Source organism: Cavia porcellus, unplaced genomic scaffold (genome assembly GCF_034190915.1).
Source record: "Cavia porcellus strain 051 isolate PalLab524CR breed Dunkin Hartley unplaced genomic scaffold, mCavPor4.1 scaffold_5, whole genome shotgun sequence".
Taxonomy (NCBI): Eukaryota; Metazoa; Chordata; class Mammalia; order Rodentia; family Caviidae; genus Cavia; species Cavia porcellus.
In genome coordinates, this window is record NW_026947488.1 from 79,817,771 (window position 1) to 79,840,909 (window position 23,139).

Genomic DNA, 23,139 nt, shown 5'->3' on the forward strand with positions numbered 1-23,139 from the left:
TTGGCTGTCACTGCTAGTTGTTTTACTGGAAGACAATTCATTTAAAAGCTTTAACCATAAAGTTACTTTCTCCACTTCAGCAATTGCTCTGTCTAGATTGCTAGCTAGCATTGCTAGGTACCTTTGGATGTATTTTGCAATAAATGGCAGCTTCTGTATTCTTTCTCAACTACATAAAAGCTGATGAAAGTTCTGAAATACTACTACAATTATTATGACTATATAACAAATCACCTGAAAACTCAATGATATAAATAACCACTATGCTTACATATTCCATGGGAATTTGGACATGGACCAGGTAGGATGATTTTTCCTTCATCCAGGATAGACAAGATCTCCCTAGAAATTTTTGCTAGTTAAAATTTGGAATAATTTTGAGGCATTTTCATTGGAAAATGAATGTTCATTTGACATTGGTTGGCTATAACATGGAATGCTTATACACAACCCGTTCACTGGGTTTCTAGCTATGGCCTAGTTTGAGCCCTCTCACAGAATGACATCTAGGTTCTAAGAGCAAGTGTCAAAGAGCATGTTGGCAGTATATGATATTTTTATTAATTTCAAATCATATAGTATAACTTCTGTATTTTCCTGGCTGAGACAATTATTGCCTCTCAAAACTACCTTTAGAATATGACACAGTGACCTGGTGTCCCTAGTCTTATTTGTCTTTGTCTCCAACCACTTTCTCTCTGTCTCACTCACCTGCATTCATACTGACTTCTATGGTAGGTTCAAAACTTACAAAGCTACTCTCTAACTTCTGGAAATTTACAGTTCCTTTTGCTAGATTGAGATTACCCTAGATAATCAAATACTACGTTTCCTCACTTTGAGTCTCTGATGAAATGTTACTTTATTAGTTAGCCTTTTCTGACTGAATTACTGAAAAATCAATTCTTTCCATTATTTTCCCTTTTTTCTTATGTTTCTCCTTGGTGTTTATTCCCTCTGATCCCTATTTTATATCAATATACTTGGCTCTTGAAATACGTGCACACACATATTCTCTACTTGTAATAGGGTTATGTTCCATCATAAAATTAAATTTTATTAGTTGAAGATGAATTCAGTATCCCTAACTTACCTAGTGCTGTCACTTAGCAACAAAGAACTACAGTTGCTTTCTCTCATCACCTGGTGCTGGGCTGGAAACTGCAGCATTCTGTTGCTGCCCAGCTTGAAAAGATAATCCCACCATACATTACCTGTGTAGGAATAGATTATAATTGTAAATTCAAAATATTGCTTTTACTGAATATGTGTTATTTGTGCAAACTTTTCCTATATCTGAAAAATGGTACGTTTAACCATTATAAATTGGGGACCATCTGTATAATGTAAATGTGTAGTAAAGAATTTATCATTATCCAAAGGGGAGCCTGATATTTTCTCTCAGCTTCAGGGGAAGTAATCTCTAAATTCCTGGAATGTCATACCTGAAAAATTATCTTTTTTTCAAGGGGTTTGGGCCAGCAAGACAGTAATATTGTGATTTATTTTGAAGCCTTTGAAACATTTAATATTACCTTGACCTTTTGATGAGTGGAAACAATTATTAGTCATGTAAGCAATCAGTCCTGCTTACTTACACTTTTGAATGAATATCAATAGAGACTCTAACCCAAGGTTCATATAAGCTTCATGGATGGCAATACCTGTTCAGGTTCTAACAGCGATGCCTGGAAAGTCATGTTGTGTATGACTCCATGTGAAAAGAAAAACAAAAAGTACACATCGAGGACTGTTCCTGGACTTTACTTTATGCACTTCTTTCCTTAGTTGATTTTAGTTCTGTGTCTTTGTTTCCTGGAGTAAACCATAATTTTGAATCTATGGGTTTCCCTGAGTTATGTGAGTCTATCTAGTGAACAGTAGAAACTTGCAGTTTGCAGAAAACTGTCAGCTTGAAGTTGGTATCAGGATTGAGGCAGTTTTGTGTATGTCTGTACACTGACCATCAGCTCAAACTCTCACAACATGTATATTTATGTATTTATTTTGTTTGTGTTCCTAGTTATAAATGCAAGTACCTAGAAAAATTTCTAGCAGGTAACAGTCATTTACTAAATACTATAATAAATAAATGAATAAGCATAGCTAAAAATATGAGATAATCTATTTATGAAATCTAATATTATAGAAGCTTTCAAATAATACATAATCAAATTCTCTTTTTATTTTATTTTGAGAAATATAAAATTTTTGCTGCTTTCAAAATGAATTGCTTCTGTCAATAACAACTAGTAGGAACTTTAGACATTATGTGTGTGTGTGCAAATATATACATATATATATACATATATAATTAGGGAATTATGATTATGTGTCTGCAGTGTGTAGGAGTCACCACCAGATGGTGACAGTTTTATTAGGTAAAGTTTTTATTTCCACATAAAATTTAGAAAGGAAAGAGATACAGTATATAAAATACAGTATTTATTAATGCTAAGTATATAACTATCTTTCAAGGGTAAGATATTTGGACATAGCACAGGATAGCTAAAAGGGTATTTTCTACACTAGAAACACCATTTTTATCATCAGAGTCACTAAACAGTAAGTAAATTTAAGTAAGACTTGTGAAACTTAACATCCTCTCTTTATAAGAATTTGGAGGATCCTTTAACACTTATGTACAGCCCAAGTAGATTTTTCTTGTAGACTGATCTACTGTTGGCTTGGAATTTGAAATGTTATAGATTAGTAATCTGTTCCTCACTCATCTCTCAAATACGTCTTCAGGCTAAATGATCATGGTATTGTTTCAATGTAGGAAAAATTTAAAAGTATGTCTATGGTATACACAGTGCAATAACCAAGAGAAATTAAACAGAAATACCTTAGTTTGCTTGCTTTTGTTTTGTTTTGTTTCATTTCCTCCAGCCTAGTTCCATGTCTCGTGAAAAGAAAAAGGAAAACAGGAAGGAAAATGGCTATTATTGTCTCCTCACGATATACTCTTTAAACCTTGACTTTCATCATCTTCTCATTCAAAATGCTGACGTTAAAAATATTTGTTTACATTTAAATCTCTACTATTTAGTTGCATTATGATTTTAATGTTATTAAAAATTGCATTTGAAAGTAGCAATATTATCTTTATCCTTCAGAAAATTATACATATAAATATGTCAGAAACTGTCCTTTAAAAGGCATTATTAGTATATCCAATTCATTTTTTCCTTTGTAAAGATATTCAATGTTAAAGATTTATATACCAGGATGATTTGTCCACTTGTGTTAAAAGTCATCAATTTTGAAGATGCAAAGTATTGAAAACAAAACAGTATTTAAGGTGAGAATATAATTGAATTTGAATTTATATGCTATGATTATTTGAAATTTGCTTTATAAACATTACTAAGGACATTACATTTGCTTGCAAAATTTAGATAATGTCACATGAAAAAATGATATAACTATTTTGAAAATAACTTTTCTTGGTGGCTAAAAAATGTTCTCTAAGGGTGAAACACTCTGAAAGCTCATGTGCAATAATTTAGAGAGAATTTTGATTCAGTATAAGGAAATAAACAAAATCAATGATTCTGAAAAATAATTCAATCTATAAATATATATGTGTGAGGTAAGGAGATGCAAAGTCTAAGATTATATAATCAGTTCAGTAATTTTCAAAAGTAAACATTTATATAATGCATTTAATGCATGTTTACAGAAAGATTAGAATAAATCAATTTGAAAAAAATCACTTCATAACTTTACAAATATGCATTCCTAATATTTTAACAATATTATTTATGTAATTTTGCAACATAATATATTTAAAAACCAATCAATATGTATACCTTCCAATCACTTGACAAAATATGTATTTCCCTTGAAATAACACATGTCTTTGGAAAAGAAATAAGCATTTAAACCTAATATTTGAAGCACAAGTTCATATGCTGCAAGAATAGCTAAGAAAAGTTTTGAATCTGAAGCTTTAAGAATAGACACTTTTCTTTTAAGATTAGAGGATTTTTCCTTTGCTTTATCCAGAAGCTTGTTATTGTTGTAAAATCCACATCTCAGGATGTAATCTGGCAATATTTTCTTTCAATTTCTATTCAAATAAACAAAACAATTCTAGGAACAAGTATAAATTAAAACATTGCTGTAGATTCAACTTAAAGACTGCTATGATGGAGGCTTGGTGGCCAGGAAAGTCTATTGGGGGGACCACGGAGCTTTTAGAAGCAGAGCATGGTGGTCTTTGGGCACACGTCTTCAAAGATGTTTGTGAGACTTGGGTCCCTTCTAGTTTGTTTGCTCCCTGGATCACCGTGAGCTGAGTGGTTTTGCTCTACTATGAGCTCCTACCATGATCTGCTGCCTTGCCATAGCCCCAAAATCAATGGAGCAAATCAGTCGTGGATTGCAAACTTTAACACTGTGGGCTAAGTAAAACTTTTCTCTTTATGAGCCGATAATCTCAAGTATTTGTTATAGTGAGGGAAAGCTAACACAAACTTTTCCAATAATATTTGAGTTAAAGACTACTTCTAATTCCACCTGTAACATACAACATATTTGTTTTAAAGGCTATCTTGATATACTTAAAAGGCTAAAGGGAGATTTAAGAGAAAGCAAGGAAAGAACCACCTATTAAACTGTTTATACTTTATAGAAATTAAGGAAACAACTATTTATAGGTTAGAGGCATGCATATTTGCAAGTTAATATCTAATTTGTCATTTTGCACAAAAATATATTTTCTAGACACCAATATAAACCTGAAGCAGTAATTGGAACAAGCTTATATTGCTAGCAACATTTAGACAAATGTCTACAAATACAACTTGGGAGTTTAGCTACATTTCTTCCATTTTGAAAATGTCTTCTTTTTCCCTTTCAGCAAAAGCCAACATTAAGTATAGAAACACGTGATGGAAGCAGTGTATTCATCTGACAAACATAGGCAAAGACAGGAAATTAGGCCAAGATGCAATTTACAAAAATCTTTGTAGAAACTGGATAAGACACAAAATATTACAGTCACCACAGTGTGTGATCTTTAGGCAGCACATATAAATGCACTTAGTGTCTACAGTAGTTCCTGCTCTGTATACTAAAAATAATTAACTAGTAAATTAGTAAAGCTTACATAAACCAAGAAATAAAAGAAAATCAGTCTCAAAGTCGTGAATTCACGCTTTGAAGTTGCAGAGCCATTTTTGCTTCTCACAGGCCCACTGATCACTAGTTACTCTTGCTTTCCTCCTCCCGTTTCCTGTAAGCTTTGTTTAACATCTGGATTTCTTCCTGGTAGCCATCCTTCTCTTGGCGTTGCCTCTTACTGTTCTGCCTGTGTGCTTCGACAGTGTCTGGAATGGAGATGTTGATATCACCATCAGGATCACTTGTAGGTAAAAAGAGAGAATACGAAGCTGTTTCCCCTAAATCACACGAGACAAATCTGTTTTCTTTCCTCGAGTAGCGTAGTGAAGGAGATCTGACTTGCGTGGACGACTGGCTGATGTTGCTAATAATCGAAACAGTGTCCAAGGCCTCTTCATTATCACAAATTTCGAGGACCTCCAGGTGTATCTTCACATTAGTGTCTGCAAACGTTGAGGGAGAATCCTCTGGATTCGGTTCATGGCCGACACTTTTAGATCGGTAGACTTCTATTTTCTTAGAGGCCGGAGTTATTTTTTGACCTTCAGCACTCACTTCATAGGTAGAAAGAGAGAGGGTTTTCCCTGTAGGCGCGTGGAGAGACACAGTGCCTTGGAATGCACACAGGGGAATGGCAAGCCCACCACAGGACCGCTGAGGATAAAAACAAAGTGGTTGTTATTGAAAAGTAGTTCCAACGAGTGGGACATTTATAAGTGCATTTCATGCATCAGGATGATAAAGTTTTTTTGTTTTGTTTTTTTCAGAGCCATGTCCTTGGAAACTGATTGCATATAGTATTTAGGGTTTAAAGTCTGTCCCCCAGGCATCAAGCTCACTTTTTTTCCTAGGTCAAATACAAAGTCTAAATAAGCATAATGAGGAACGTTTCTTTGAAGATAAGGGGCTTTTTTCCACATTTGAAAACAAAATTTCTATACTGAGAACAAGCCATAGGGACATGAAATTGATTGTATATTTGTAATTTGGAACTGCTTATATGTTTTTGCTACATTTTCAGTTGAAAGAAATGTCAACTATTAGAAACATGCACTTCTCTTAATTAGTATGCAAGAGAAAATGGTAACTGTGAAACTAGGACTCATATGAGGTGCAAAGGATATTTCAGTTCTGAAGTTTCAGTTTTTGAAAGGAGAATGCTCTTCCTTTTCTCCTTCTTCCCTTTTTATCTTTCTAATATAAAATGTATTAAGTATTAAGCCATTTTAACTCTTTCACATGCATGATGTATATCTGGCTTATAATACAGATTGCATTATTAAACCAGGAATCCATCTTTTTAAATAGTATCATTATCTTTTTTTTTTTTTTTTTTTTTTTTGGTCCCGGGGATCAAACTCACAACCCTGCACTTGCAAGGCAGGCGCTTATGCCACTGAGCTAAATCCCCTGCCCAGTATCATTATCTTGCCATCATCCTTGGTAACAGACTTCAGAGCTTTGCTTTGTGAGTGCCAAATCATGAGTTAAAGGGCCCTAAAGCCTCATCCAGAGGAAATAGTTTTTTTCAAAGACAGAAGCTTCTATTTATTTTTAAGATAAAAATTTCTTGAAACATTTATTCAATTAGTATGTATTATAAATAGTCTTTGTTCTGAGAGTTGGTTAATCTGAAAGTTGAACTCTCTCAACATTATACTTCATTATGAGAAAAAACAAGTCCCACCTCAATCCTTCCAAAATCCTTTTATTCCCTGACATGGTACACTGATTAAACAATGTGCTACGGCATATACTAATTTAAAAACATAATGAAAAAGCTGAACTATCTCTCCCCAGAAGTACAGACAGTTCTTTTTAAAAACAACCTTCAGTAGAACATCTATAAAAGTCATATCTTTATGTTCACCACCTTGCACCACTGATGAGCAGTTACTATGTAAGCAAATGAGATAATAAATTTTTCTGTACCTGATTTTACACAGTTCACATAATAAAGATTTTAACAACTCACCCATGCTAACCTTATCTTCAAATGAACAAAAAAACCTTTACCAAGTCATCAAATAACAACTCATTAAAACTGGCATTTGAGAATTGCATAGTGTCAGTGTTAGCTAAGTAAGAAGTATGATTTTTCTGAAATACCACAGAAAGTCCTCAATAACTAAAGCCATTCTCTAAAACATTCATATTCAAATGGGTAGCTTCTCTTTGAGAATTGTGGGAACAAAAACACAGATAATGTAAAAAAAACCCTGATCACTAATGTACCAAAGACTTTTGAATAGACATTTCTCTAAAAAACATGTGCAACTGACACAAATACACAAAAAATGTTCAGCATCATAATTATGGTAACACAAATAAAAACTATGATGAGATACTACTTCAGGCCCTTTAGATTACTCCTATAAAGAAGCAAAATAGTAAATGTTGAGAAGGTTGTATAGACGTTGGAATATTTGTACACTGTTGGTCTTGATGAAAAACAGTATAGTTCCTTAAAACTGAAAACAATTATCATATGATGCAACAATTCCACTTCTGATTAAAATTCAATTCAAAACAGGATCTTGAAGGAATGGATGTTCGTGGATCAGTACTCATGGCAGGGTTTGCAATAGCTGAAATGTGGATTGATTACAGAGTTAATAAACCATTGCATTCCATGTGATTTATCCTACAATAGACCTAGGCTGGCTATTATGAAAACACAGATAAAGGATACTTAACCTAGTAGGGTAAGCAAAAGAAAGTCTAAGAATCTTTCTAGATCAGAGCTTAATTTTTAGAGGTGAGTATGAGTAGAAATACTTGATATGAAATATTCTTTACTAGCATCGTTCCAGAAGTCTTAGATGAGCAAAAATCAAGAAAAATAAGTAAGAAACACAACTACTGCCTAAGAAGAAACAAGAACATCATAATTTGCACGTTAAAAGTATTTCTAAAAAATTTAGAGAACAAAGATGAAAACTATTTAAAAATTTAGTAACATACTAAATTCTAGGTAAATATTAAGAAAACAATAGCTACGGCTGATGAAAAATGTATTTTAAAAGGTCCAATTCTAAATAATAAAATGTGTGAAATGTTATGAGGAAAACACTGTATCAACAAATAATTGTGAATAAGTAGACCAAAGAAGACATATTTTCAGTTTTTTTCTTTCACTCTTTTTCTTTAAAATCTCTTTTCTTTTCCTTTCCTTTCCTTTCCTTTCTTCTCCCCTCCCCATTCCCAATCCTATTTGAGCAAGGTCTTCCTACTTCCCTGATCTCTTCTCCATGTTCCTCCTTATTTATCCTTTGGATTTCTTACACAAGGGAAACATGATATTTAATCTTGTGTATCTTTTGTAAAAGGAGGGGATAAGAAGGTTAAAAGGAGGGGATGGTAAAAAATGAATCAAGGTATATTATGTGTAGATACAGATTCCTCGTGATGAAGGTGATCATTATGTATGGCAAACATACTAATAAAAATTGAATAGGAAATACACAAATAAAAAAGACAAAAAAATAATGTCTTGCATTGGAAAGCTGTATTGTAAATATAATGTTTATTTCTTATAAAGTAAGACAATTTTAAGAAAAATTCTAGTAGAATTTTATATTGGAACTTGAAAGCTTCCACAAGAGATTTATTCGCAGTCACAAATGCTGTGTAACCAAAATACTAGAAACAGACTAATGAGGTACATTTCCAAATGTAATCTATATAGGGTGTTATTAGTAAGACTTGATATATCTGTGAAAAACAATAGAGAAGAAATCAAGTGTAGTATATTATGAAAGTAGCACTTCAAAATAAGGTCATTGAACTTAAAAAACACACACAAAAACCCCCCTAAAAACAGAAAATATAATCTTTTTTAGGGAAGAGACATTTCCTGTTGATCTATATTTTCTCTACCACTTATAACACTGTCCAGTGCATGGCACGCCCTCATAAAATATTTGTTGAATGAATAACACTGTGCATGAACAAATGATAGTTGAGATTTTCAAGAGTCCAAATTTTAACTTTCTAAAACATAAAGGTAGAATCTCTAAAAATATTGCTCTTCACAATTTATTTTTGTATTTTAACAGCTAAGAGCTGATCATTATAAATGTGTCAGAAAGTTTTGCTAGAATATACTTCTTATAAAAATAAAATATATGGGACTTAGTTGAAAGTTTATTACACGACAAAGAATGATAGATTCAGAGAATATAAAACTATTCATTTCATAGTCTGTTTTCTTTCCATTTAAAAGTCAATGAATTAGCATTTGCTGTCATGAATAATAATAATCCATTACTGCTGTACTCTTGAGTGTGGGTGGATGGGAGCTTTTTAATTTTGAAATGAAAAGCAGTCTCTAACCCTCACAGATAACTTCAGGAGGAGAGCGCATGCCATGTAAACACATTAGCGCAAATAATATGCTGTGATAATTGATTCAAATTTACTGACCTTGGATACTTTGAATGTTTTTTATTTCTTAACTGTAAGCCTGTAGGTGAATTCAAGGTGAAATTATAATATGAAAAGAGTTGCTCTAAATGTGTCTCCTAACAAGGTGAAGTATTCTGTTGATTATCTGAATCACTCAATTTAAGAAAGACATTGCAATATGTAGAATCACAGCCATTATCAAAGACCACAGAATTTGTCACAGGTTTGTTTGCTCCACATATTAGAACTATATCATTAACTCATGAATAATCCAGGTCACTGGTGGTTTAAACATAGAGAGAACTTACACAAATAAACATTAGGTGATTTAAGTGAAGTTTGGTCTCTTAAAAAAAAGTACACCCAAGTATTTAAGTGAAGCAGTTGTTTTGGGAAAGAAAAAACAGACACCTCAAAAGAAAATATAAAAAACAAGGAAAGCAATAACTTTGTAAGAAAACCAATAGATTTTTAATAATTTACTTTTCAGAATTTTATTCAATATATAAGCTGCATGGTTACTATAGTTTATTCAACTCCCAAATATTTCCTGTGTCATCCTTTAATCTCCATTTAAATATTTAGTAAACTTAATAAGACATAAGAATTAGTCAAGAGAAGTGAAAAAGGAGGGAACAAAATAAGGGAGGGCATTAATGGAAGGCATACTATGTGGCATAAAAAGTTGAGTATTTTAATACATTTGACATCTAAACCTCCCAGACCTTATGTGTCTACATTAAGCCTTTTACCTTTAGTAACAAAAGACTAGCAAGTTCTTTAAGATGGAAATCATCATAAAAATTTTTTACTGTTCTAACTAAATACTTGCTACGCACTTTCATTTTTATATTTAATATTCACATTAATCTTACAAAGTAGAGACATTAATTATCCCCAGTTTATAGATGTCATAATTGATTTATGAGAGGGAATACAAGTCAGCGCATGGCAGAGTAAAATACAAATTCAAGTTTATCAGTTTCAGACCCTCTCAAGGGCTCAAATCTGCTCAGATGGTCCTTAACCATCTTGCCATTTTAAGGTGGAGTGGAAAGAGCAATCGCATTTTATTCTTCTGATTCCTCTAGATTACTTCAATGTTTTTTGAAACAAGGATGGAGAAAGGATTTATTCAGATTAATATATGAAGTATTTAGAGAAGAAAGCAAATAGTTTCAAAGTAAGATTTTTAAAAGATAATTTCAGTAGCCAAAAGAGGGGAGAAAGTGTGTTCCATGATGGCAAAAAGAAAGGTAAAGAAATTTTAGGTAAAATATGTAAAAAAACAAAAGACCTAGAAACTGAGTTTAAGATTAAGGGCTGAGAGCCCTGAATACCAAGCTAATGTCTCCCACAGGGAAGGAGAAATCTCTGATGTTTTCTACAGTTATCAGAGAGAAAGAAATGAAGATACATGGAGTGTCTGATCCAGGCAGGTACTTCACACATGAAATCGAGTTTAAATACAGTGATGCCTCAGTTGTCAAAAAACATTTTTTGTCTCAAATTCATATTCAAACACTGAAAAGTCTGAGAACAGAATTTTTCATAAAAGAAATAATGGAAAACCATTCTTTGAGTTCTGAGACCCAACCATTATACTTACTGATTCATTTTTAGTACTAACACATTTCACTATGACTTCTTTCTTTATCATGATTCTCGGTTTTCCTCTTAGCTTTCCAGCTGGTATCACTAACTTTCTTTGGCCCTATGGTTATGATATTTTATGCAAATAAAGTACAAAAAAGCACATGGTTAATATTTAAACTCAAGCACTAGAAGTTGACTGGATGAGGGTAGTGCTTAGACCTGAAGCATCAGCCCTCTGTGTGCTGGGTGAGATGTGATGTGTGATTCACTCTTGACCCTTACAAATATTTTTCAGGTCAGATTTTTGATTGACCATCAAGCAAAGTTAACACCTAACACCAAGCAGCCATTTTGGAACTTTGCTGTTCAAGTAGGGAAATTTGGAGCTTGCAGCCTTTAGGCAACCAAAGTATCACTGTGTAATTGTGAGGGTGGTAAAATCATTTTTGTTTTATAAGACAAGTAAGTCCATACATGGAAAGGGTAAGTACCTCTCTTTGTCACTTTCTCTTTGCTGGGACAATATACCTGATATCCACAATTTAAAGGAGAAGAGGTTTATTTAGGGTCATGGTTAGAGCCCATGGTCAGCAGGCTCCAGGGGAGAAATGACATGGCAGATGGACAGGGTAGCCGAAAAGCTGTTTGTATCATGGGGGTCAGGAAGCAGCGAGTGAATGTCACGTACCCGGTGAACAGCCTTTTCTGTACACTCAGCTATGGATTCATTAACGATTTAGTCTGCTGATGAGTATAATGCCCCTCTAATTGTTGGTACATCGTGTCAACCTGAGAAGTTTAGAAGCTTATCTAAGCAACTCAGCATGGGGCCAAAGGTCATCACTTTTTACACAGTTTCAACTTGTGCAAGAGGGCACAGAGAGAGTGTGAGTGCTACACCCGCATTAGGGTGGCTAGCTTGGTTACAATATAAGGAGGAAAAGAGGCTTGCTCTCCCTTATTTTTTGCTGTGGTTGCTTGTGCTGTCTTTTGCCACCATGATTTTTTGCTCTGCCATGCTACCCTGCTTTGGAGCCAGCTACTTATGGACTGAAGCATTTACAAGTTGTGAGCTAAATAAACCTTTTCTTCCTTAATTTTGGGCATCAGATATTCTGTTTCAGCAGTAAGAAAAATAAGAAAGCCCAAACGGCCCGATATCTTTCTAAAAGTTTCATCTCTTAACACATGAGCCTTTGGGGGATATTCTAGATTTAAACCTTAAAAATAACTTTCTTAGGTTACACAGAAGGGTGAGGTTTGTACTCTGATCTAAACTCAGTTTCAGAATCATTTTTACTATGCCATTTAAAGTCTAAGAATATAATTGAAGGTCTTACGATTGATTAGAGAGAAAAGAATATGGTGTCAGCAACAGCAATTAGGAAATCTTTAAACTTTTTAATATTTATTTATTTTAAAGAGAAAAAAGACAAAAATAACAATGAAGCATTTTCAAAACAGGCTAAGAGGACAGTTACAATAATTAATACATTTCATATTGTTGTCTTCATAGTAGTTATTCAGAGTACAAGATACAGGCATGCGAGCTTGTCAAACAATACTAGCACAAAACTTCCTTTTCAATGAACTAAGAGACACTAGCTGTATAACTATCTTAACTGTCTTCTGTATACTATTTTTTTCTTTTTCCCTTTCTACCTTTCCTCTTTCCTCCATCTTAGTTTCTCTTTTCTTTTGAACAGTTTTTTTTTTCAAGTTCACAATATCTGTTGTACATTTTGGATCTTATTTACTTGTTATATTTCTCATAATAATGAGATGATACGATGTGTACACATATGGTACTGATTTATTTCACTTATGAGCAGGGTCTTAAGTTGCATCCATTTATCTATAAAAGTCTCCAGTTTATCTTTACATCTGAATAGTACTCCATTATATTAAACTACCTCTTTATTTTATCTGTTCTTTGGTTGAGGGGCATTTGTGTTGTTTCCAAAATGTAGCTATTTCAAAAAATGCTGCTATAATCATGGATGCACATTTTCAATGTGTTATATTTCCAGTTCTTTTAGGAAGACACCCAGAAGGCAAATAGCTCAAAGGGGACCTATAATTCTAGTTTTTACAGAAATCTTGGCACTGATTACCACAGTGGTTGCATCAGCCTGCATTCCCACCAACAGTGGAGAAGGGTTCCTTTTTCCCCACAGCCCTAAGTGTTTGTTACTGGTTGTTTTCATGATGATAGTCATTCTTTCTGGGGTCAAACATAACAGATTCAAATAAAATCGGTCAAGACAAGACAGCGATCTAACAAAACAGATTCAAATAAATTCAGTCATAATGAGACAGTGTAAGTAATACAGAGCTTCAGATTAAGTTAATAGGAAATTAAGTATATCCTATTGTTCTTGGAACAGCTGTCTGTGCCCTCAAATCTAGTACAAGTAGACCAAATGGAACAGAATCTAACAAACTAAACAGAGCAATGAGAACAATGTGGGCTTCAGATCATGGTACAAGATTAACAATGTCTTCTGCCTTCCTTTTTTAGACAGTCCTCCACTTTTACTTTCACAGGGTACACTACATTTTGTACCCCACTAACTCCTTTAATTTTAGATTAGGGAGGCAGCCAGCTATTTACCTAAGTGGTTTTTACCCCTGAGCTTGATCTCAAATTGTATTCCTTTACTGACAAGACCCTCAAGGTTTTCCTTCCTTATAGCTGAGTAATTCTCCATTGTATAAAAGTGTTATATCTTTCCAAGCTATCTGAAGCTCCTGGGCAAGCTACTCCCATTTTTTTCAGGTTATCTGTCATATAGAGTTTTATTTTCTCATCTTTGACTTTCAGTCCATAAACCCTCTTTCAGGTTAATTATATTTCTTATATAGAGCATCATGATGGATTCTTTCTCCTGATCTACTCTGCCTGTGTTTCTGTTTTGTTAGTGTATTGAGACCATCTATGTTAGTGATTATAGCCAACCTTCTCTGCCATACTATTTTTCTGCTGTTGGTTGTCTACTTTTCTCCTTCATTCCACTGTCTGACCCATTCAGTAAGCCTGCTCTGTCATTGTTTCTGAAACCCTGTTTTTTTTTCCCCTCTCTCTCTAGAATGTCCTTCAGTATTTTTTGTAGGGTTGGGTTGGTGGTCACAAACTCCCCCAGTTCCTCTTTTTCATGGAAGCATCTTGTTTCTCCATTAAATTTGAGAGACAGTTTTTCAGGGTGTATCAATGTGGGTTGAAGGTTATTTTCTTTCAGGGCTTGGAATGCTTCACTTCAAGTTCTTCTCGATTTGATGATTTGTGTCGAGATTCTGATGGGTTTTCCTGTATAGGCGATCTGTTTCTTTTCTCTGACAGCTTTTAATATTCTGTTCTTGTGATGATTTTCTGGGATCTTGATTATCATATGTCTGCATGTAAATCTATTTTGGTTTTAGCTGGCTGGAGTTCTGTATGCCTCATATATCTGAATATCATTTCTTTTTCCTATGCTTGGGAAATTTTCCTTAATTATTTCTGTGAAAAGCCTTTGTATTTCCTTTGTGTTTACCCCTGCTTCTTCACTCACATTTTTTATTCTTAAGTTATAGATCCTCTTGTCATCTTCTAGCTTTTGTATTGTTACTTTCTGATTCCTTATTATTTTTAAGATATCTTTCCTTTCACAATCACATGTTGCAAACCTGTCTTCAAGTTTTGATAGTCTTTCTTTAGTTTCTTTCAAGCAGTTTTGCCAGCTTTCAATGGAATTTTTAATTTCCTGGTATTTTCTTTGAATCTGTTTCATGTATTCTAGATTTTTTTTATATTCTTTATCAAAGGTTTTCCTCCTTTTTCTCTGCTGCTCCATTCTTCCATCTGTATCTTCTTGACAGGTGCTTAGCATTTTTTAAATTAATCTTCTTATATCTTCCTTTTCTTGTATTAGTATTTCTGTTTTGAGTTCTTCTATAATGTCATGAAGATATTTCTTGATGTTAGATGATGTTGCTTCCAATACTGCAGGTTTGCTACCCTCAATGTCTTTTATGTTACCTCTCCTGGACTCATATTGTTTGGGTTGGTGGTTGGAGATTTTTTTTTTGTTTCTTTCTCTTGTTTCTGGATTCTTCCAGACAAGTGTGTAGTAGAAGTCACAGGCACTTTCTGTATTGGCTATGATTACTCTGAAGCATGCTGGCTAGGGATTGCTACCTTCCTGGTCTGCTTTTAACCAGTGAGGTACAAGCAGTGCAGGCTGGCCTCTCCCTTCTGAGCTGGTCAACCACTGTGAGTCTTCACCACGTTAGTGTGTGCCACATGGAAGGAACCGGTTTGGGATAGCTTCAGGGTAATCTTTGTCTTTGGATATTGCACAGAGGTGGGGTTCAGTCCCAGAAATTCTCACCAATCTGCTCTGCTCAGGAGTGGCTAACTGAAGTCGCTGCAGTTTTGGATCCAGGATTGTCCTGCCCAACTCCAAAATGTCACCTAGCCAATCACCCACTCCTGTGGAAGGACTAAGTTCTGTGCACTCACTGTAGGCCATTGCAGATCTCCATGCTGGCTCCACTTCCCTCCACAACTATGTCCTCCTACCAAGGCCCTTGGGCTTGCCAATTGTCAACTTTGCTGGGACCACATGTCCTTTGGATTCCAGTAGTGCCTTGCATGCAGTAGGATCAGCTCCTGTGAGAGTGCATCTGGCTACAGCCTTCCATCTATGCCTCTCCTTTCCTTTTTTATTTTCATTGTCTATTTTCTTCTTTCTTCTTCTCCACTTTAGTGTCTCCCCAGGCTGTGAGGATCTATCTCCTTTTGTCTGATCCTCTCCATGTTGTCAAATTCCAGTTTCTGAGCTGTTTCTTCCAGAGAGTCTGTTTACTTTGCTACTTGTTGATCTTCCATTTTCCCAGCTTCTCTCAATTCTTATGATTTAAATAAATTAATTAAAATTCCAAGGCTGGCAGAGTTGATTAAAAATGTGGCCGCATTATCTACAAAAGTAAAGTTCAAATGTAATTATAGGAATAAGTGAAATTCAAAAGGATAGAAAAAGATACATTATGCAAAAATATTGATATGTCAAATAAAAAATTTAACATAAAATAGTCTTCAGAGAAAAGAAAATTACTGATAGGGAAGACTATTACATGATAGTAAAAGGATGAGTCTACCAAGAAGACATAAAAATCTTCAGTGTGTATATGAGTGACATAGTTCTGACATACATAAAGCCAACCTGATAGAACAGAAAACAAGTACAGAAATTTACAATTACAGTTGGTGACTTCAACATTTCCTATCAACAATTACTAGATATTGTTACATATGCCTGGAATTCTAGCACCCTGGAAGCCTGAAACAGGTGAATCCAAAGTTCAAACCTGGCCTGGGCAACTAAGTGACTTAGCAAAAAAAAAAAAAAATTAACAGAATAACTAGAAAAAAAGTAAACTATAAGGTAACATCATCAGTCAGAATGGTATAAGTAAGAGTGACATAAAATTATATAGTGAGAAAACTATATAGAAAATCCATTCAATCACAGAATGCACATTATTTTCAAGTAGCTATGAAATGTATACCAATACATATCAATATCTGAGCCATACAACAAACTCAAATAAATTTAGGAAAAATAAAATTATGTGGATTATTTTTTCTTTACATGATGGAATCAGGATAGCAACATATGACTGAAGATAATAGGAAAATTTCCAAACTCTTAAAACTGAACATTGTTGGGCATGGTGGCACACATCTGTAATCCCAGCACTTGGGAAGCTAATGCTTTGAGTTTGAGGCCAGCGTTGGATACAAAGTGAGTTCAAGGCCAGCCGGAACTCCATAGTGATATCCTGTCTCAAAAACAAAGCAAAAAAGAAACTAAACAAAACATTTCTGAATAATCCATGAGTTAAACACAAAGTCTTAAGTCTATTGAACATAAAGTTTTAATTCAACAAAAAAACACTGAATTAAAATAAATACAATGTATACACATTTGTGTTAAAGAAGTTCATGTGGAAACTTAAAACGGTGAACTTATGTATTAGAAAATAGAAATAGTCTCAAAATAATAGTCTTATTTTCTTTTATATATTTTAGATGAAAAAGAACAAAATCAACCAAAGTGAATATAAAGCTCAGAGAGAAATCAATGGAAAGTAGAAAAAAAAAAAAAGAGAAAAGCAATGAAAAAAGAATTGGATTTTAACATCAATAAAATTGGTAAGTTTCTACGACTATTGACAAGTTAAAAAAGAAAAGTCAGATTAACAGTATTAAGAGTAAAGCAGATAATATCACTGTAGACTGTGCAGACATTGAAAAGACAATATGGAACTACTACAAACATTACACATTTATATGTGAAAGCCTAAGTTAAATAGATCAATTCCTAGAAGAACACAAAAACTGCTACAATACATCTACTGTGACAATAACTATTAAGGCAATTTGAAACCATAATTTTAAAATGCCAAAAAGAAATAGCACATAAAAATCACTATTGTGATAACCTACAATAGCACATAAAAATCACTACTGTGATAACCTACAATACATCTTTACCAAATTCTATTAAGAGAAATGCAGTGACCTATAAGAATAATGCATCATTACAAGGTAAGGTTTACTCCATAATTTAGGGCTGTTTCAATATTCAAAATCTGATTGTTGTCATCTACCATATTAACAGGTGAAATAGAAAAATTTTATATGATCAATTGATGCAGAAAATACTGCACAAAATTTAATATCCATTTATGGTAAAAAGTGAACTCAGGAAGGAAAGAATAAAAGAATAGTTCTTAATTCTGATGAAATGTCTATAAAAATTCTACAGCTGACATTGCATTTAATGGTTAAGTTACATTTAGTATTGAGCAAGGGAAGGATGTCAGTGCTCATCATGATCATTCAGTACAGTTCTGGAAGTTCCAACCAGTACGAAAAGTCAGCAAATGGAAGCACAAATGAAACTGGAAGTTTGATTATTCTGTGTAGAAAGTCCAAAAGTATCTACAGAAAACTTGTAGAATTAATGATTGATCCAAAAAAGTAATAGGATATAAGAATAATGCACAGATTGTTGCTGTATTATATATCATATATTATATATGCATATATTATATATGCATAAAAATTCAACTACAAAAAGTTGAATAATTTCATATAGGTCTTACAAAAAGATACAAGATGTGCCAACAAAATACAATGAATGCTTCTACTGTGTGCCATCCAATGAAAATATAAGAATCTTAAATACTAGAGGCAGCACATGGGACCTCAGAAATAGTGTAAGGTAAATTTTGATTTGTTCTGTTCTGTTCTGGTTCTGTTTCAAATGACTGATTAGTCATTTGTGAGCTATGAATGAAAGAGATGCTGTAAGTCATGGATCATGAACAATGCATTTATTGGAGGGGCATAATCCTGCTGCTTCAATTTCTAGCTTTTTGAAAGATTTCATCACAGAAAATGAAAATTGGGTTTATGGTTATGATTCTGAGATCCTTCCCTGAGTTCTCAATGGAAATCACCCAGTTCTCCTCTTGCAACAAGAACAAAAATGTCAATCAAGATCTAACATGGGGGAGGGGGTAATGTTAACCGTGTGTGTGTGTGTGTGTGTGTGTGTGTGTGTGTGTGTATTAATCTTGATGGAATTTTAGGAACTGAGTTTGTACTCAGGATACTATGGTGAACTCCTCAAATTATAAGAGCTTACTAATGCCTTTAAGAAATGGTATGCATAGAAAACAGCCCAATGGTCAAATGGTTTCATCCTCTATCATGATAATGCTCATGTTGCGCATCTCTTTGGCTATGGCAATTTCTATCAAATAACATTATGGCGTGTCCTTATCCACCTCATCCACCATATCTCACAGGATTCTGGTTTGGCTCTTAGACAATGACTCTTAATTTTTCCTTCCTTGCTTCTAAGAGGAGAGATTAACATATATGATGAATTTTTAAATTTTTAAAAATAATTACAGTGAAAGACACATTGCTATTAATTGCCCCTAAAACACTATATTTTGCACAAGCATACAATGTTGCTTTAAAATTTATATAGAAAGGGAAATTAACTAGAATAGCTAGAGTGATTTTGAAAAAGTCAATATGATGGGAGGAATCGCCTACTGAATTCAGCATAGCTACTATATCAAGACTGTGTTGTTGATAGTTAGCCACATAGATCAATAGGATAGAATAAAAACCTAAATATAGATTCACATGAACATGCCCAGTTGAATTTTCTTTTAAGAAGATGCAAAAACTCTTCAATGGAGGAAAAATAGCTTTTCAACAAGAACAATACTGGATCAATTTGATATCTGTAGGCAAACAAATCAACCTAGAAATGTCTCATATTTTATTTAAAAATGACCTTGAAGTTGATTACAGACTTAAATATACTGTATAACTACAAATGTTTTTTAAAATGTTGGAGGAAATCTTTGAAGTTTAAGACTGAGTGAAGCATTATTAGACGACACCAAAAGCATGTTTCATAAGAAAAAAATTGTTAAATTATATCTCATCAAAATTAAAAAGTTTTGCTCTATAAAAATACATAATATGATTCCAAAATCCTATGGTGGGACATGAGATTCTGCCCTTACCAAAACCTCTTAGATGATGTTAGGGTTGCTAGATCATGGAAACTATACTCTGAGAAGCAAGAAGCAGAAAACCTATTTGACTCTCTATAGTTATAAAATTATACAATTTCATGGGTATATAAATTTTGTTATTTTATAATATCAACAATTTAGAAAAGTAAACTTATCAAAATATATTTAATTGAAGGAACATTAGAACCTCTCCAAAAGTCAACTTTACTGCTGAAGAGAACAAAAAACCCAAAATCTTATCCTTTAACGTTTCAATATTTTCTAAAGTATAATTCAAATGTCTCATATTGCAAAGGATAAGCAATTCCGATAAAAAATTATCAAATTTAAGTGTGAAACCTTATGTTACTCTATTTTTACAGTTAAAATATAAGCTCTTGAAATGATGTCATCTCAATTTTTTAATGGAAATTAGTATTCTCATCTTCAAAATCTTTAACTTTGGACTATAAGCACAATCATCACAAACTTTAAGAAATTCAATAGGAAATTTAAATTTAAATATTATGTTGCTCTTGTGATTATTAGGCAGTTGTTTCTATTTTATGGCCTAGTAACAACAAATTTGTGATATTTCAAATCAGATGGGTTATGTATCCAAGCTTCCATGCACTGCTAATGTTTTTTGCTTTCTTGTCAAAAGCAAATAAACTAACTTGAAACGTATGATTATATTTAGAGAAAATATTTTTTCAGAAATAAATGAATCCTAAGAAATGAAATAATACTTCATAAATTAATACATAGTAAATGCTCATGCAGCAGTGTGTTCTTTCAGTTGGGGATATCCTTTTAGAATGGTTGTAAGAAAACATTTTGTCTTATGTCATTGACCAGAATAAGGTAAATAATGACAGTGTATTTTCACATTTAAGACACTCCAAAGGATAAATACAATGATTTTTATAAGATTGGTATGCTTTAGGAAAGGTGTTAAAGTTCACATTGTTGGTATTTGTGAAAGGTACAGAAGAATACAGTGATCAGATAACATACTGTAGCAAAAAGAATATGTTAATTTTTAATTGCTGAGGTACAATAGCTTACACAACTTAAAGAGAAAAGATTTACCTTGGCTCCCAGGTTATAGAGGTTTCAAATCATAGATCTGATTTGAGTCCCAAGGCAGGGCAGCATGGAAGAATCAAAACAGCTAACAGCATGGAGGATAGGAAGTAGAGTGAGAGATCAAGGAGGGAGGAGAGCAGATATACTCTTTCAGGCCATGCAAGCAGTGACTCACCTCCTTTGATCAAGCTTCATCTCCCAACATCATATTATAAACTCTTATGCCCCCCCATGTCTATGATCAATCATCTTCCAAAATTCCCACCTATGAGTCCACGAGGATTTGGGAGGGCATTTAGATACAAAAATAATACTCTGCTCCAGGCTCCCAAAGACTCATTCCTTTACATAAAATGCTTTCAGCGCTAAAGTTGCCGGTCTTAACAGTTTTAGTACTATTGTAAATTCCAAGTCCATCGTCTCTGAGATTTAAGACAAATTTCCAACTGTGAATCCTTACAGAAATTAAAAGGAAGTTCAGCTACCAACATAAAAAGGCACAGGGTAAACATTTCCATTCTAAAAGGGAAAACTAAGAAGGTAGAAAGGAATGGAACAAGGCAACTTCAAAATCCAATAGGGCCACGTTAAATCCCATGCTTTCATGTTCAGCACCAGGGGCAATTTGATGCAAGATAGGAAGGCTTGGGTGGCTTTGCTCATATGGCATTGCTAGTGACTGTAGCCTTCAGAGCCTCCCCCTTTGCCTGGTTTTTCTCATTCCTTAAGGTTTTCTTCAGATGCTTCACGTTCCTGGCTTTTCCAGAATTTCAACCTCTCCACTGTACTTTTCATCCTCACAGCTTTCCTCAGTGCCCTCTCAGGGGCAAACTATGGGACCCTCTGGGCCTTCTTCTGAAATCTGGGTGGAAGCCTATCTAACTTCACAGCAGTTGCATTCTGCATGCATTTAACTATAGCAGGTGGATGATGCCAAAATATGGAACCAGAGTGAACAGTAGATGAGCCCTTTTGTGGCTGTAGAGGCCTCTGAGTGCCTGAATAGCTGAGCATAGTGAACTGAATCCTGGGGAATCAGTTCACCTTCCCTGGGCAACCACTATTCTGGAGCATGGTACCCTGAGGCACTCTTCTCAAAACAGTCTTTTACTTTTCCACCCTTGGGTCTGGGAAGGGTAGGGATTTTTGGATTCTTCTCATTCCCTCAAGGCCTCCTTTGCACTGTCCAGATCTAATGTATTTGGCTTCTTTTAATGTTAATATTTTCAGCAACCAAATTCTCTGCTCCATCTTTACAGACTTCAATTTTACTGGAGTTTTCCTTCTGTTCCAAATTCAAAAATTTTAAAAATCATTCTGTTGAGTGGTTTGTTCTTGATTCACAATAGAGGGTTGGCTAAAAACCCATAGCACTACCATGCCACAGCCTAAACATCTGCCTTGCCTTGCAATTTCCTCTGCTAGATTAGTCAATTTGAATCTCTTAAAGTATTCTTCAAAGTATCTCCTGTAAACTATTTAGATATAATCAAATGCAGACAAAATTTTTTATGCCAGAGCATAACATACATGGCCTAGAATCTGCCAATGGAATCCCTCTTCCCACTGCAACTTATTGACTCTGGCCTTTCCTTGCTGCATTAATTGTTAACATTCTGGTCTTCTGAGCTCTGACCAAAATGTGCAACCACGCTCAGCTCACAGCACTGTAAGGCTACTTCTCCAACTGGTACTGTAATACCTCAGTTATGAATGTTTCTGTTTGAAAACTGTTTAAACTAAACAAAATTTTGGTGTGTACAAAATCCACATTAGGTGACAAACACAACTTCAGCTATCTTTCTCACATGTACACAAATGTGGTCATCTTTCCCAAAACTGCATCACAGATTATGTTGGTGAACAAAGGCACTACTGTATCTTCCCAACTTTTCCAAACTCTTCCCAAAAGCCAATTCCAAAGGCTTGTGAACCACATTGTTAGGTAATATCTTAGTTATTTTCTTGTCACAGAGACAACACCATAATGTACATAGGAATGCGGTAGTTTGCCCCACAGTTTGTAGAGGCTTCAGTGTATAGTCAAATGGCTTCAAAGGGGAGCAACATGGCAGAGAAGAATGGTAGAGGAGAATCAGTTTATGGAATAGCATGCAAGAAACAGAATGAGAGATCAAGCAGAGATGGAAGAGTAGCCCTTCCAGACACTGTGCTCAGCTATCCACCTCTTTCAACAAGGCTTCACTTTCCAACATCACATTTACTATAAACTTATTACTGAATCAATCTTATTGATGAGTATCATGCCTCCAAGATCCAGTTTCTACTCCACTTCTAAAAATGTGAGACTTTGGGAGTACAGCTAGA

At 34.2% G+C, this 23,139-nt stretch overlaps 1 protein-coding gene across 1 annotated transcript in view; it reads right to left on the reverse strand.

The window, feature by feature from the left end:
- Window positions 1-2,175: 2,175 nt before the first annotated feature.
- Gpr149 (G protein-coupled receptor 149) overlaps window positions 2,176-23,139 on the reverse strand; it is an 80,210-nt gene continuing 59,246 nt past the window's right edge. Inside the window, exon 4 of the mRNA XM_003476567.4 lies at window positions 2,176-5,784. Coding sequence (XP_003476615.1) covers window positions 5,212-5,784 — 573 coding nt within the window. The 3' untranslated portion in view covers window positions 2,176-5,211. The remainder of the gene's footprint in view (window positions 5,785-23,139) is intronic.